A 14,418-nucleotide genomic window follows, 5' to 3' on the forward strand; every position below is an offset into this window, starting at 1 on the left:
TTGATTAAGCTTATGTATTCAGTCATTATTCAATGGTATACTAAAAATACATGTGAAAAATTACTTCTCATTGTTCTCAGGTAAAATATTTATATGCGATTAAAATGCGATTAATTTCGATTAATTAATTACAAAGCCTCTAATTAATTAGATTAATTTTTTTAATCGAGTCCCGGCCCTAATATATATATATATACATATATATATATATGTATTATCAAAATATTTTTTTTTATAATTACCGTATATTTATTGTGCATTGTGTACTGTAGTGTAACTTCTACTTACTGTATACAGCTATAGCCCATTCACACCAAGGACTATAACGCTAATGAAGAAACAATAATAATAATGAAGAATAAAAAATGTAACTATAAAAGAATACAATAGCCCACATCACAACTACAATGATAATTAATATTATTTTTTTACCAACTGATGGGTGATTAAACCATTGACCAATCAGAATTCAAGCGGCAGATGACAACTACAGCTCGCCCTTGAAATAAACAAAGAAATTGTGTGTTGGTAATATATCGATATTAGGGCTGCAGCTATCGATTCTTTTTGTAATAGATTAATCTACCACTTAATCGATCGATTAATCGATTAATCGGATAATAATTACTTTTTCTTTATTAAAGAGCAATAAGAGACAATAAGACAGGTATCTTAATATTAACATCAATTTTGTTTTCTTTTTAGAAAAAATAAGTTTTATTGCTGAAATTGCATACATTAACTGTGAAACTAAACAATTTTAATGCATACAATTGCCATATTAAATAAAAATCTATTTCAAATTACTTTAAAAAGGTAAACATAGTTCAATCTAAAACTAAACCTACAACCAATAAATCTAAATAGTAGTAATATAAATAACAATAATGCTTATATAAATATAAATATTCTATAAATTCTATATAATATAAATATTCTAATATTCTATAAATATTCTATAAATAACATAAATAACCAAACATTGTATTATGTTGTGCAACTTAACTTTCATGTTTCAGCTTCAGCTCAGGCATGACATAAGCATTTACTGTCTTATTTACTCCTTTACTGAAGCAAAACGTATTGGACAGGTTAACTTGGAACAAGAGATGTGCGGATCAGCTCTACCGTCACCGAATCAGCTGTTAGAAGCAAGCCATTCCATCCACCCGCACCCGGTATTCACAACTTCAAATCCTCCGTGTTAAGCGCGATGCTATCGTCACATATTAGCTACACTGAAGAAGGTTGCTAAACAAAACAAAAAAAACTTATTTTGGCAAAATTACATTTACATAAGGGTCGACTTACACGGAGGAATAACCGCTAGAACGTGATCAAACGCGAGATATGTTTAATTCAGTTAAAGTACATCACACATGCTGGTCTTTTGAGCTAATCATCCATCATTGTAACACAGCTTGTTTTAAGTTAGTAGCTATAAATATGATTAAAGTGTGATTAAATTAAACAAATCAATGAAAGCACGCAGCTCTGAGCTCTGAAAGCACGAGCGCTGCTCATCACAAACGCACGCGCGCACGTTACAGCTTGTTCTAATGTTTGTTGCGCCTAGTATTGAAAACATCTAATGATGCATTTCGAAGATATTATCAAGTAGGATATGTAAAGTCTCATTAAAGATTTCACACACATCACAATGACGGTGATATGTGCAAAGCTGCAAACTCCATCGAGTTCATGTGTTTGGAGTTGCTCGTATCTCCTCAGCTGACGCGTGTACTGCCGCAAATGAAACTTAAATGTTCAGCGTCGCGTCCTGAAGCTCAACACACAGTTTTCTTCATTTAAAAACAGCGATATTAAATGATATGACCAGTGCTGATGCCCGCCCGCTCTCTCTCTCTCTCGCATTGCGGTCTTTGATCTCGACATGAGCTGAAAACGAAAGTTAAAGAACGACGCGCATTCATTGCGTTTTAGCGTGATATGAGAGTTCCGCGTCTTTATTAAAATCAACATATTAACGATTTCTCTCATCCACCTGCAATTTTTGGGATGTTTACGCACCTGAACCGCGGATATAACCGCTCATACTCCGAGTCCTTAAACAAAAATGTCTTTCTGCAATATCTGTGTGTAGTTAAATGGACTAACCGAAGCATCGAGGCAGATGATTTTGCCTCGAGGATTTTTTTGATTCGATTAATTCGAGTTACTCGATGAATCGTTTCAGCCCTAATCGATATACAGTGTGTGGGGGTATGGCATTACAAGTAATGCAAATTACATATTCGGATTACTTTTTTCAAGTAACTAGTAAAGTAACCCATTACTTGTAAATTTACAACAAAATATCATGCTACTTTTTCAAATAGGTAACTCAAGTTACTTTATGCTCTCCTGTCCCCATTTTGAGAGAAATCAGGAGTACGTGCAGAGTTCTTGTGCGTGAACATAATGTTATTGTAGTTTTAGACTAAACGTGAGCTTACATTTATTCATTTCACTTGCCTCGAAAACTTTTCAGTTTTCAGCATGCCTCAAAATTACAAAAATGAGGGAAATGCATACTCAGAATGTGAACACAAACCTGCAATATTTTAATATTGAATTACACAAATATACTTTATGTATTTAATCTCACTTTATTAACCAATGTCTTTGCTGCTGACATTCAATGATCCAATTCAATCTTACCAAAAGCACATAATATTCTTCTGTGATCCAGAATTGTAGCACAGCTGAACATGTTGTTTGAGCTGCGCCCTCTACTGTACAGAGGTGTATTCATTTCACTTGGCATTCAATTCACTTTACATTTGTCAAAAATATAACTTTTGTTGTTATTAAAAAAACAAACAAGCAAGCCCAGCCCAAATGAAAAAAAGTAACACAAACGTAATGTAACATTACTTTTTATAATAAGTAACGAAGTAACACGTTTTTTAGGGAGTAAGGCAGTATTGTAATGCATTACTTTTAAAACTAACTTTCCCTAATACTCTTGATATATCTTTGTATTAGTTATCATTCTTGGTGTGAACGGACCTTTAGACTGAAGAAAAAAATCTGTGTGAAAATATTTTTATTGTATTGTTATATATTCTATCTATTAATATATCAAATGTACATAATGTAAGATATATCTCAAGTAAATAATTGTACAAAAAACATTCTTCTATGCATGTAACAAATAAATTTGTCTAGTGGTCTTGACCAGATGCCCACAGTTTTGTTTTCATTATTTTGTAGTTATGCAGGCTGTCCACATAGAGGCGGCATCGAGCTATCTGAGTATGCAATACAGACATTGTCTTTACTTTATATGTGTTTAGCTTTCAGTTTCATTTATTTGAAATTATAGTTTTACTGTATGCATTACCAGAAATCAATACAAAAAAATTCAAAAGATAGCATAATTGTATAAAAATAAGATTAGGCATTTGAATAGAATAAACTTTCAGCAACACATTAATGAGCATTTAACTTTCCTTATAAACCTGTATTTATTTCTGCCATTCCACCCCTCAGATTCCATCAAAAAGCTTCATGATCAGAAATATGATATGGAGAAAGAGATTAAGGTTCTTCACCGTAAATTGCGGGTAATTTTTCCCTTTTTATGTGCTGTTTGCACTGTGTATATCAGGGTTATTATAGTAATTGTAATCTTAAAGATGGTTTGAAATTAGTACTACCATTTTTGTGACCTTTTACACAAGAAATAATCTCCAGGATTCTCCAGTTGAATTTAACTGACAACTGTCACTCACAGGAAGAATCAGCCGAGTGGCGCCAGTTTCAAGCTGATCTGCAAACGGCCGTTGTCATCGCCAATGACATCAAGTCAGAAGCTCAGGAGGAGATTGGAGACCTGCGGCGCCGCCTACAGGAAGCTCAGGAGAAAAATGAGAAGATGACCAAAGAGTTGGATGAACTAAAGAGCATGAAGTAAGAGAATGTAGTGTAGATTTACGAAGTAAATGGGTTGTGACTACAGGCATATTGACACTCATACACACGTCTGATTTATGTTTGTATACAAATATTTGCATATGCAGGAGTGTCAGTGTGTGTCTTGTTTTACAGGCACGAAGAGGAGCGTGGCCGTGTGTATAATTATATGAATGCTGTGGAGAGAGACCTGGCTGCGCTGAGGCAGGGGATGGGCCTTAGTCGACGTTCCTCCACTTCCTCTGAACCATCGCCCACCGTCAAAACACTCATCAAGAGCTTCGACAACGCCTCGCAAGGTTCACAAGCACATGCAGATTTATGCAGATACATGCTCATATTTGCAGTGGTGTGACCTATTGTTTATGAATCTAGGCTGGTAGCCAAAAGGTTGCACTTGGACGTGCACTGCAGGTCGCTTTTGATTTACTAGATATACTGGCATGAAGGGCTGTTCAATATATTGACATAAAATCGATATCACAATATGGTATAGTGCGATTGTCAGTGGTTGAAGCAGGGCATGTACACACCTGATGTCATTAGCAACAGGCATGTAAATGAACACAGTGCTGCATTTCACTTTATTTTATTTGGCGGCAACCTGTCCAAATAAAATCTTGATGGGTTACTGTTTGAAAATGAAGAAATTAAAATGTAAACATTAGTATTGTCATTTTACTGTACAATAGTATTTTTAATATTACAATATATTTCTTATTTTGCTATTTTTATTTAATAACAATCACAATTAAATCATAATTATTTCATAGTCATATTATAGTTATATTGTAGTCATGTTATTAAAGGTGCCATGTGTAAAAATTGAGGTAAAAATATCCAAAAAATGACCTACACGCATCAAAAGAATTAGAAGAAATAAGAGCGATGAAGTTATAGTGCTGCAGAGATATCAACCTTAAAGTGGGGGTGAAATGCTGTTTCATGCATACTGAGCTTTTTACACTGTTAAAGACTTGGATTCCCATCCTAAACATAGACAAAGTTTCAAAAACTAATGTTGGACGTTTGATGGAGTATTTCTGTGTTAAAAATACTCCTTCCGGTTTCTCACAAGTTTCGGCGAGTTTTTTTCGAGTATGGGTCTACTTGACGTTAATAGAGCGGAAGGTCCTTGTATGGGCCGTACGGGCTCTTCTCCCGGCGCGCGTGACTAGAGCACGCCGTAAACAGTCTCTCAGATGCAGATCCAGTCGTCCGTGAACACTTATGTGGCGCCGCGCTTTTCTTTATTCCTATGGGCGACGTCGAGCGACTTCAACGCTTCAGCACAGCATTCCGGGAAGGCAGCGCTGCATTTGAACGCAGAAATGACGGGAAGCTTCACAACATCGTTTCAGTCGCGTCTAAAAATGGATTTACACGCCACTGCTGTCAGGACTTTACCAAATCATACCAAAGAAGTGTGTTTTTGACGGAGCGGTCCCAGCGATAAAGCTTCGGTCCAGCTTTGGAAGCAGCCGGTGAGTTAAACTGCTTCAAATGTCTCTGCTTTTGGCTACGGACGCATGAGTAAACATCAGTAAACGACACGATCGCGTGCTTCGTCATTCAAATGCGCTAACGGTTACTCCATTGTTGTTCTGTATAACGTTACAGTATTCTGACGTGCAAAACCGTTTTGCTTGCTACTTCTAAGGTCTAGTCGCATACAATAGTCCATAAACCGAATCATGTCCTCATAAACTGCGAGTAAAGACACAGAAATGTTGACAGGCCACTAAATACAGTACATACCACAGAGACGGACGTCCTGATGTTGCCATTTCTCCTGTTCAATTTATTTCAGCCTCAGATTTGATTGTGGATCATTATCTGTATTAGCTGAGATAGCTATGGGTTTCTCCACGCTTGAGGACGTCACCGCTTTGAGCGATTTTCATTCTTTAGCTCCGCCCACACGATACGCCTCCAGGCGCTCGTTTTTTTCCGGAAAGACTCGGTACAGCCTATATTTCTTTTATAAATATGATAAAACTAAAGACTTTTCGGAGATATGAAGGATGCAATACTACTCTATAGGTACTCAAGATTGACATGAGATTGACTGAAACTGAGTGTTTAACCCCTCCTTTAATTAGAACAACCTTAACACCATCCAAACTGGCGTACTTGAACCTGATGTCAGTCGTGTGGAAAGTACAGCCCACTACTTCTTTTCAGTTCAGGGAAGAGAGTGGACGGATAGCCGAAGCCCTTGGCCCCTTAAATGTATCTGATATGATAAAAATAGCTGTTTTTACCTGACCGGAAAAAGCGGAAGTGCGGGCGTCCGGCGACTGTGTCCTGTCCCGTCATAATAAAAGTCCCGGTACTCGTGAGCCGTTTGGAATAGGCGCCCTCCAGTGGACGAAAAGTTGCATAGTGCACCTTTAAAGGGATAGTTCACCCAAAAGTTTCAATTACCCCATGATGTACTCACCCTTAAGCCATCCTAGGTTATGACTTTCTTCTTTCAGACGAATACAATCAGTTATATTTAAAAAATGTGCTCTTCCAAGCATTATAATAGCATTGAATGGCAGCCCAAAATTTGAAGACCAAAAAAGTGCAAACAGCCATTATAAAAGTAATCCACACGACTTCTGCAGGGTTTATAAAGGCCTTCTAAAGCAAATCAATTTAAAGAAAAATATTCATATTTAACATGCTATTAAGTCAAATATCTAGTTCCCGGTGGGCCGCCTTCCATATTCAACTTACGGAAATAGCAAAATATTGTCATATACACCAATGCCTTGAGGGTGAGTTTTGGTGAACTGTTCCTTTAATTGGTTAAAAACAGTGGGAATGTGGCTTAAAATTGGGTGTACAATTTACTTTAGACTATTTTTCACACAAAAATTGATTGTACATTTTCACAAATAATTACAAGGAAACGGCAAGTAACATACTGAATGAAATTTGGAAGTTGAATTACAGGGAAGCTTTTCCAAAATCATTCAGCCCTAAAAGAAAAAAAAATACTTTTTACCCTGAAGGCTTTTAAACAAATATTTCCTATACATATGCACTCTAGAATGAGGATTTCCAAATTGTTAGTGTTTTTTCCAGTATGATACAGCCCTACTAGCATGCAAATATATGAATCCTTATACATTTCCTTTTACAAGTGGCATGAACTCTGTGTCCGTTTGTCCATCCGTCTCTCTGTGCAGGTCCTGCTCCAGCCAGTCCAGTTCCTCCTGCTGCTGCTGCTGCTGTTGCTGCTGCCATTTCCAGAACCCCCCTCAGTCCCAGTCCGATCAAAACCCCTCCGGCTGCTGCTGTCTCTCCTATACAGGTATATACAATCAGTATTAACGAATGGATGGATAGTCATGAATAATTGACATCAGGTTATGAATACATAATAGTGTTATATGTATCACTAAAGTTTTTACAACTGTTTTATATATTACATTATGTAATTAAAGTTTCATCATTGTAAAAACATTATTTAGCCATCACTTAATACAAATGAATCAAGACAGCTACAGATAGTTTCTATCAATTTTAGAAATATATCTAAACTGAGGACTTTGTTGCCCAAAGCTACCTAAAGTTGATTATTCATTCTTTCATTTCTTCGCGTTTACATTACTGTAAATCTCTTTTTACTTGCTTTAACAAATCTTCACTGAGTCGTCTCCTAATGGTGCAAAACGCTTTTAACAGAAGGGCACACATTACTCCAATTGTATTTACATTACATTGGCTTCCTGTTATATACAATAAAAATTTAGTTCTAACTTTCAGAGCACTACATGGTCAGACCCCCCAATATATCACAGGCCTGCTCTTCCTCTCGTACTCTTCGTTCCTCAGCCCAAAATTTCCTAAATGTGTCCCCAAAACTCGTCTTAAAACTTGGGGAGACTGGTCCTTTCAGGCAATTGCCCCCTAAAATTTCAAACGCCCTCCCCCTCATGCTGCGCATAGCAGAATCTGTTGATTCTTTTAAAAAGCAGATGAAGACACTATTATTCAGAGAAGCTTTTAGTTAATTTTGGGCTTTTATGTTTTATGTTTCGTTTTGGTGGTGTTTTAATCTGTTAAGTTATATATACTTTGTAAACCACTTGTGCTATATAAGTAAAGCTTACTTACTTACTATTCAAACTTTTGGGTCAATAATATTTTAGAAAAAAGTCTAAATAATAAGTCTAAGAAGTCTTTTTAAATACAGTAAAACATTAATATTATGAAGTTTTATTACAATTTAAAATACTGTTTTCTATTTTAATATTTATTTAAATGTAATTATTATCAGCATCAGGACTCCATTTTTCAGTGTCACATGATCCTTCAGAAATCATTCCAAAAGGCTGATTTGCTGCCCAAGTTAAATTTATGGAGCTTGAGTGATCGAATGGAATTCAAGCGTAGTTCAGGCAGACAACTGATCGCTAAACGTTATCAGCTGACGCTCAGCTGATTTATTACCTACTCTAATCAATTATAGTATTTATGCTCATTCAAACTCATGTTCCTCAGTCTGTCGCACAGACATTTACACTCACCTCCACCCCTTCACCTCCTAGTATCTTCATTATCGAGTATTGGATTCTGTGTAGAACTCTTATTGTTACCATTGTATATTTCTCTGTAATATATGCTAAGAAACTTTTGGTTATTATGACGGCTGGGGGGATTCAGTTTCAAGGATGCATCTTTGAGCCTAAGCCTTTCGCCAATTCAAAGATTGTCAATAAATTTCATTCTCAAAGTGGTCCTGACTGAACTTATTATTATAAGTTTTTTTTTTAAATAGAAACATTAATAGCATTATAAATGTCTCTTTACTGTTACTTGTATCAATTGAATGCATCTTTCCTGAATAAAAGTATACTTTTTTTTTTTTTTTAAATCTTGTTGAACCCAAACCTTTTTAAATGTAAACAGACTTTGCCGTGGGATAGATGGTTCCGTGTTTGATAGAAGCATTAGGACGGATCTCTGATCACTCTAGCAGATGTCTTGATTCTTCTCTATGGGGATTTTCTGACCTAACAGCCTTGTCTGTCAGATGAGATCTCCAGACCTGGTGCGTGTGTGGAGCTGGAGTAGGGCTTTCCTTCTTTTTCTCTCCCGCCGTCCTCCACGGATGTCCTTTGCCGTGTCGCTCGTTTTGAATAGGACATAGAAGTCTCCTCAAAATGTGCCAAAACAGGATGTTTTTGTAAGGGCCGAAAAAAAGTCTGAGGCACAGATTTTTGTTTGTGTATTTGTGGTGAATTTGAGTTTCAGAACATGATGTTCTATGAGCATGAAATCACACAGCTTGAGGCGAAGCTTCACATTTGAACATCCGATTTTAGATCGCTGAAGGAGAACCAGTAAATCAATTTGTTTGGTGTGCGATATTTGACTTGGGTCAGTGACAATTTGCCGTAGCTCATTTTTGACAGGAATTTAAGTGAGGTTGTGAGAGTTAGAATACAGGGGGTTGTAAGTTAATTTATGTAATCTAGGACCTTAAATATTGCATCTTACCTGACTAAGGTGGTCTATCACCCACAGAACCATGGTAGCGTAATGGTGGACAAGTTTTGTTCGACAAGCTCAGCTTTCAGCTCAGCTATAATGATATTATAACAATGTTCAAGTTTAGGGAAGGAGTTGGCATACCAAATCACCAAAACAAACAAAATCAACCAAAACATGGGCCAAACAAACCAATAATCCTTCCAATGCTTCTCTTTTTTTTATATTCAATACGGTCTGTTTTACTACTTCAGAAATTCTGTTGTTTGAGTTGTTAAAATCGCTTGAAAACTGTACCTTTTGTGTCATTTTTTTTTTCATGTTTTAGTAAAAAATTACAATAATAAATTACAACATGTATGTATATTTTTAACTTTGTATTGTTAAATAGGTGCGTACTGTCAGTGTTACTATTCTAACTAAATCTATTTAAAACCATTTGCGTTAAATTAAAAAAAGTTAAATTAAAAAAGTTTATATAAATAAAATATATTTTATTTGAAATAAAATATTAATATTAGATTTTTTTTTTTTTATTTGAATTAGAAATGTTGGCGACTTTGGCAACCTCGGCAACTAACTGAAATAAAATAATAAAAGTTAAAGTATAAAAAGAATATAATAAAAGTACAAAATCTAAAACTGATATATTATATAATATTATATTTTATATGAAAATATAAACTAATACAAATGTCAAAAGCGCATGCAGTTGTATTTTACTAAAATACACAGAGCCCCTAAACATGGAGGTGGAGAAAAAATATGATATGGAAGGAAAAATATAAAGTCAACGCTTTTCCCCTAGAAACTTTTGAGTTCACTAGCAAAAATTGTGTTCTCTGCGAGCGAAAGCAACATTTCTTGAGGAATGCCAAATAGATTTGCGAGAGAACGCAAAAGCATTGCCAAACAATCTTCACCATGGGCTATTAAGGGGCTCTGTACATTATATGATTATATAGGTATAAAAATAAAACATTTATAAAAATGATTATTTATACAAATATATATTTTGTTTCTTAATTTAATGACAAGTTTTTTTTAATTGTTTTTAATCTGCTAAGCAAAACAATTTGGTTGATGTTGACATGCAGGTTCTTTCAAAATCACCCTTGACAGCCAGTAAATAATGCTGTCCAGCCCTATTGTGTCCTTATACTGTATCTGTTCCTTCCCTATTTTACAGAGACACACCATCAGCACAGCCAAACCTCTGTCGTCAATGCTGGACAAGAGGCCGAGCTACACGGACCTGAGCATACCAGGTGGGCTGACGTTAGTCACACTGGAAATCTAACTCCTTGATCTTTCAGTCTTCCCTCACACCGGTTTGATCTAGTTATTCAGAGGCCAACTCCGAGTTAAAGGTCATGTGTAATCGTGCTGTACGGTTTCCCTCAGGCTTAACATTTGCAGTTAATGACCAGAGAGTGTGTGCCAGACCTTGAGAAGGAAGCAGGATATTTATTTTAGAAGAGCACAAGCTTAGTCATGCCGCATAAAGCCTGTTATTCTTTTTCACGATTGTATGTGTGATTTCATGTAATCCAATAGCAGACCACCTCCTCCGGACCTCACCTGTGACACGCCCCGGCTGTGGCCTCCAGAGGGTGGCAAACATAGACTCGAATAAATCCTTATCAGGTACGATTGGACCTTGAGTACTTGTTCTACTACTAGTGAAGTACTCGACAATACAGTTATTCTTTTTTGTAAGTTTAAAGAGATTGTTTACCTAAAAATGAAATTCTGTCATCATGTACTCCCTGCTTATGTCGTTCCTAACCCATAAGACTTTGTTCATCTTTTGAAGACAAATTAGGATATATTAAAGGGGTAGTTGGTTATGTTTTCACTTTTCTTACCTTAGTTAGTGTGTAATGTTGCTGTTTGAGCATAAACAACATCTGCAAAGTTATGACGTTCAAAGTTCAAAGCAAAAAGAGATATTTCTTTTACTTTTTAACTCCTTCCCCAGCAGCTTTTTTTAAAAAAAACGTTGCCAGACACTGCCAGGGTTTTTGACAGTTTTCACCAAAATTGAATAGCCCATAGAATATTTTGTTTTAAGAATATCTGAGCATGCAATATATCAACAGAAAGAGCCTGACCCTCTTATTTTAATCCAAAAAAATGTATTCTAGCTTCATGCATTCCTTTTTTATTGACACTTGAATATGGGTAAGCTTCATTAAAAAAAACTACATTTTGACAAAAAAGCTGAGAAAATCATGTTTTTGTAAAAAAAAATGCATTTAGATCAGATTCAGAACGATTATCAAACTCAAATGAGGAGATTGAGTCCATCAACACCCCTAATATGTGTACAGTCCTGTAGCTCCACATTTCGTTTAGTAACATTAGATCACAATAGTAACGTTCCCACAAATAACAGAACATTTCGTGTTTGGCTGGGAAAGAGTTATACAACAAACTGGCTGGTAGGGTCTAGAACAAGCTTATTCACAGGTAAGTGACATCACTAACCCTAAAACGTACATTAACACTGCCCCCAGGAACACGCAACAAAGGGGTGAGGCCATGTTGGGAAGAGTTGTAGTAGAGCACATTTGGGGGAGTCTGTTCAAGCTAGCTACACAAATGCAAAAGCATGTCATAATATCAAGATGAATACTTATCTTACAACAGATTCCACATTAGCGATTTATAGATTATCATGACAGAATATGCTAATCAGTGATTTGAAGAGTAACTTCACATCAGCTACATAAATTCTAACCATTCAGAAACGTCCTGTTACATTCCCCATGTTGTCAACTCTTAAGCCTTGTTCAGACTGCGCGATTTTCAAACTCGTCGGGTCACTGCTCTTTTCACACTGCATGACTATCGTGTTCACACTGCACGATGGTTTGACGACAGAGGAGTTTACACTGCACGACTGAACAAAAGGAAGAATCGCCGACAACTCTTTCTCTCCGGTGTGCGAACTACGTTTCCCAAACACACGTGCGATGTGACATTTAAACAACGTGAGATCACGTGCGTCAGACCGGAGTTCTCGCGCGAGACTTGGAATTGTTATTAAAAATGATTAACTGCACAAAGTTTGCTTCAAATTGTATGTGCGCTGATTTGTGGAGAAAAAGAAAAAAGATTATGGCGGAAGAAATTTTTGGAGACAGAGGGAGCCAGGATTGTGTTCTGCAAAGACAGTTTAAGGTAAATAAACAATTTTGTAATGCGCTGCTGCTGTGACTGGATGTGCAAATGTTTGGCCTTTGTTTCTGTTTGATAGAATTGTAAATACATCTATAAAAATACTGAAATTCTGCTCTATAACTCCTCCCTGAACCTCCTGCTGCCCTGTATCTCACTCTCTCATTGGCTGTCGGTGTAATTTTCAGTCTGTGGTGTGACAGGCAGCGGGGCGAGGGACCGCGAGAGCGGGCCGGTGATTAATGTTCACGAGTGCCAGCTGCGTGGCACACCGGTCTCGTCTCGCGGCCTTGTGACGGGAGCATATAAGGAGGAGCAAGGGCTGCGGAAGACGAGAGAGGACCAGGCCTGGATTTTATGTTATGTTTTGTTTATGTGTTTGTGGGCAGTCGTCCGTGAGGGGCTGCCCACGTTTTATTTTGTGTGCTCCCCCTCACGGACGACTGCCCGCGGTTTTACTTTCATTTTGTTTATTTATGTTGAATTAAAGTTTGTTGAACGTTCGCCGGTTCACGCCTCCTTCCTTTCCAGCTACGAACTGCGTTACGCTGGTGCCAAAACCCGGGGGGAAGGAGGGACGCGCTGTCGGAGAGCCCTCGCTGCTGAGGGGGGATCGCGGTGCTGAGGAGGTCGGGCAGCGCGGATGAATGAGGACCGCGAGGGCTGCCCGAGGCAATGGTGCTGGAGCGAGGAAGGTGGGACAGAGACCTCGCTGCCGTGCCCCTGGGTCGAGGTGGGGTGGCTGCCGTCTGAGAGGGAGCGGAGGAGTCGCCGCGCTTGCCGTGAGCTGGAGCCTGCTGCCATCCGCCTGAGAGGGGAGGAGCAGGGAGCGCGGGGCTCGCTGCCGGGTCCCTCAGAAGGAGGAGTCACCGCCGGCCGCCAGGGGGCGGAGGAGGATCGAGCTGCCCACCAGGCATCCAGTGCCATCGCACAGCACCGCGAGGAAGAGCCTCTCGGCGGGCCGAACGGCAGTGTGTCTGGGAACCGGACCAGAATTTTTTTTTCCTCTTTCTTTCTTTTTTTCCCTCTCTCCCCTCTCTCGTCCACGGGCTCCTCGTGCTCCCGTCTACATTTCTCTCACCTCTCTGTCCTTACCCCCAGGTGCCGCGGCCGCCGTGATGGGGGGGTAGTAGAGCGCAGTCTCGGGAGTGCCCCCCGGCCTGCGAGGGGCGATGGGGGTATGTGGTGTGACAGGCAGCGGGGCGAGGGACCGCGAGAGCGGGCCGGTGGCGGTGATTAATGTTCACGAGTGCCAGCTGCGTGGCACACCGGTCTCATCTCGCGGCCATGTGACGGGAGCATATAAGGAGGAGCAAGGGCTGCGGAAGACGAGAGAGGACCAGGCCTGGATTTTATGTTATGTTTTGTTTATGTGTTTGTGGGCAGTCGTCCGTGAGGGGCTGCCCACGTTTTATTTTGTGTGTCCGCGGGCAGTCGTCCGTGAGGGGCTGCCCGTGGTTTTACTTTCATTTTGTTTATTTATGTTGAATAAAAGTTTGTTGAACGTTCGCCGGTTCCCGCCTCCTTCCTTTCCAGCTACGAACTGTGTTACACAGTCAGAACGCTGTTCACACAGCAGGAGTATTAATCGCTGACAGGTCCAGATATTTAGCATGCCAAATATCTCACCGGCGTCGGCGACTCGTCGGCGATTCTCTCTGATCGCGTCTTTGATTATTCACACTGCGTGATTGTCACTCGCGTGCACGAGCATCGATTTGCCTGTGATCTCTGGCATTTGTCAGCGATTTCACAAAACCTGTCGGCGACTCAAAATCAGGGCAAAAATCGGGCAGTGTGAACTAGGCTTTAGGGAGTCTCTCCATCATC

At 38.8% G+C, this 14,418-nt stretch overlaps 1 protein-coding gene across 2 annotated transcripts in view; it reads left to right on the forward strand.

The window, feature by feature from the left end:
* Positions 1–14,418, forward strand: part of specc1lb (sperm antigen with calponin homology and coiled-coil domains 1-like b) — a 67,089-nt gene that overhangs the window by 34,250 nt on the left and 18,421 nt on the right. For both annotated transcript variants that reach the window (XM_067423435.1, XM_067423434.1), the window contains exons 6-11: positions 3,496–3,569; positions 3,740–3,915; positions 4,054–4,217; positions 7,098–7,222; positions 10,595–10,673; positions 10,963–11,052. In XM_067423435.1, the coding sequence (XP_067279536.1) occupies positions 3,496–3,569; positions 3,740–3,915; positions 4,054–4,217; positions 7,098–7,222; positions 10,595–10,673; positions 10,963–11,052 (708 nt within the window). The remainder of the gene's footprint in view (positions 1–3,495; positions 3,570–3,739; positions 3,916–4,053; positions 4,218–7,097; positions 7,223–10,594; positions 10,674–10,962; positions 11,053–14,418) is intronic.

The sequence above is a fragment of the Pseudorasbora parva genome, chromosome 18, assembly GCF_024679245.1.
Source record: "Pseudorasbora parva isolate DD20220531a chromosome 18, ASM2467924v1, whole genome shotgun sequence".
In the NCBI taxonomy this organism is placed as follows: Eukaryota; Metazoa; Chordata; class Actinopteri; order Cypriniformes; family Gobionidae; genus Pseudorasbora; species Pseudorasbora parva.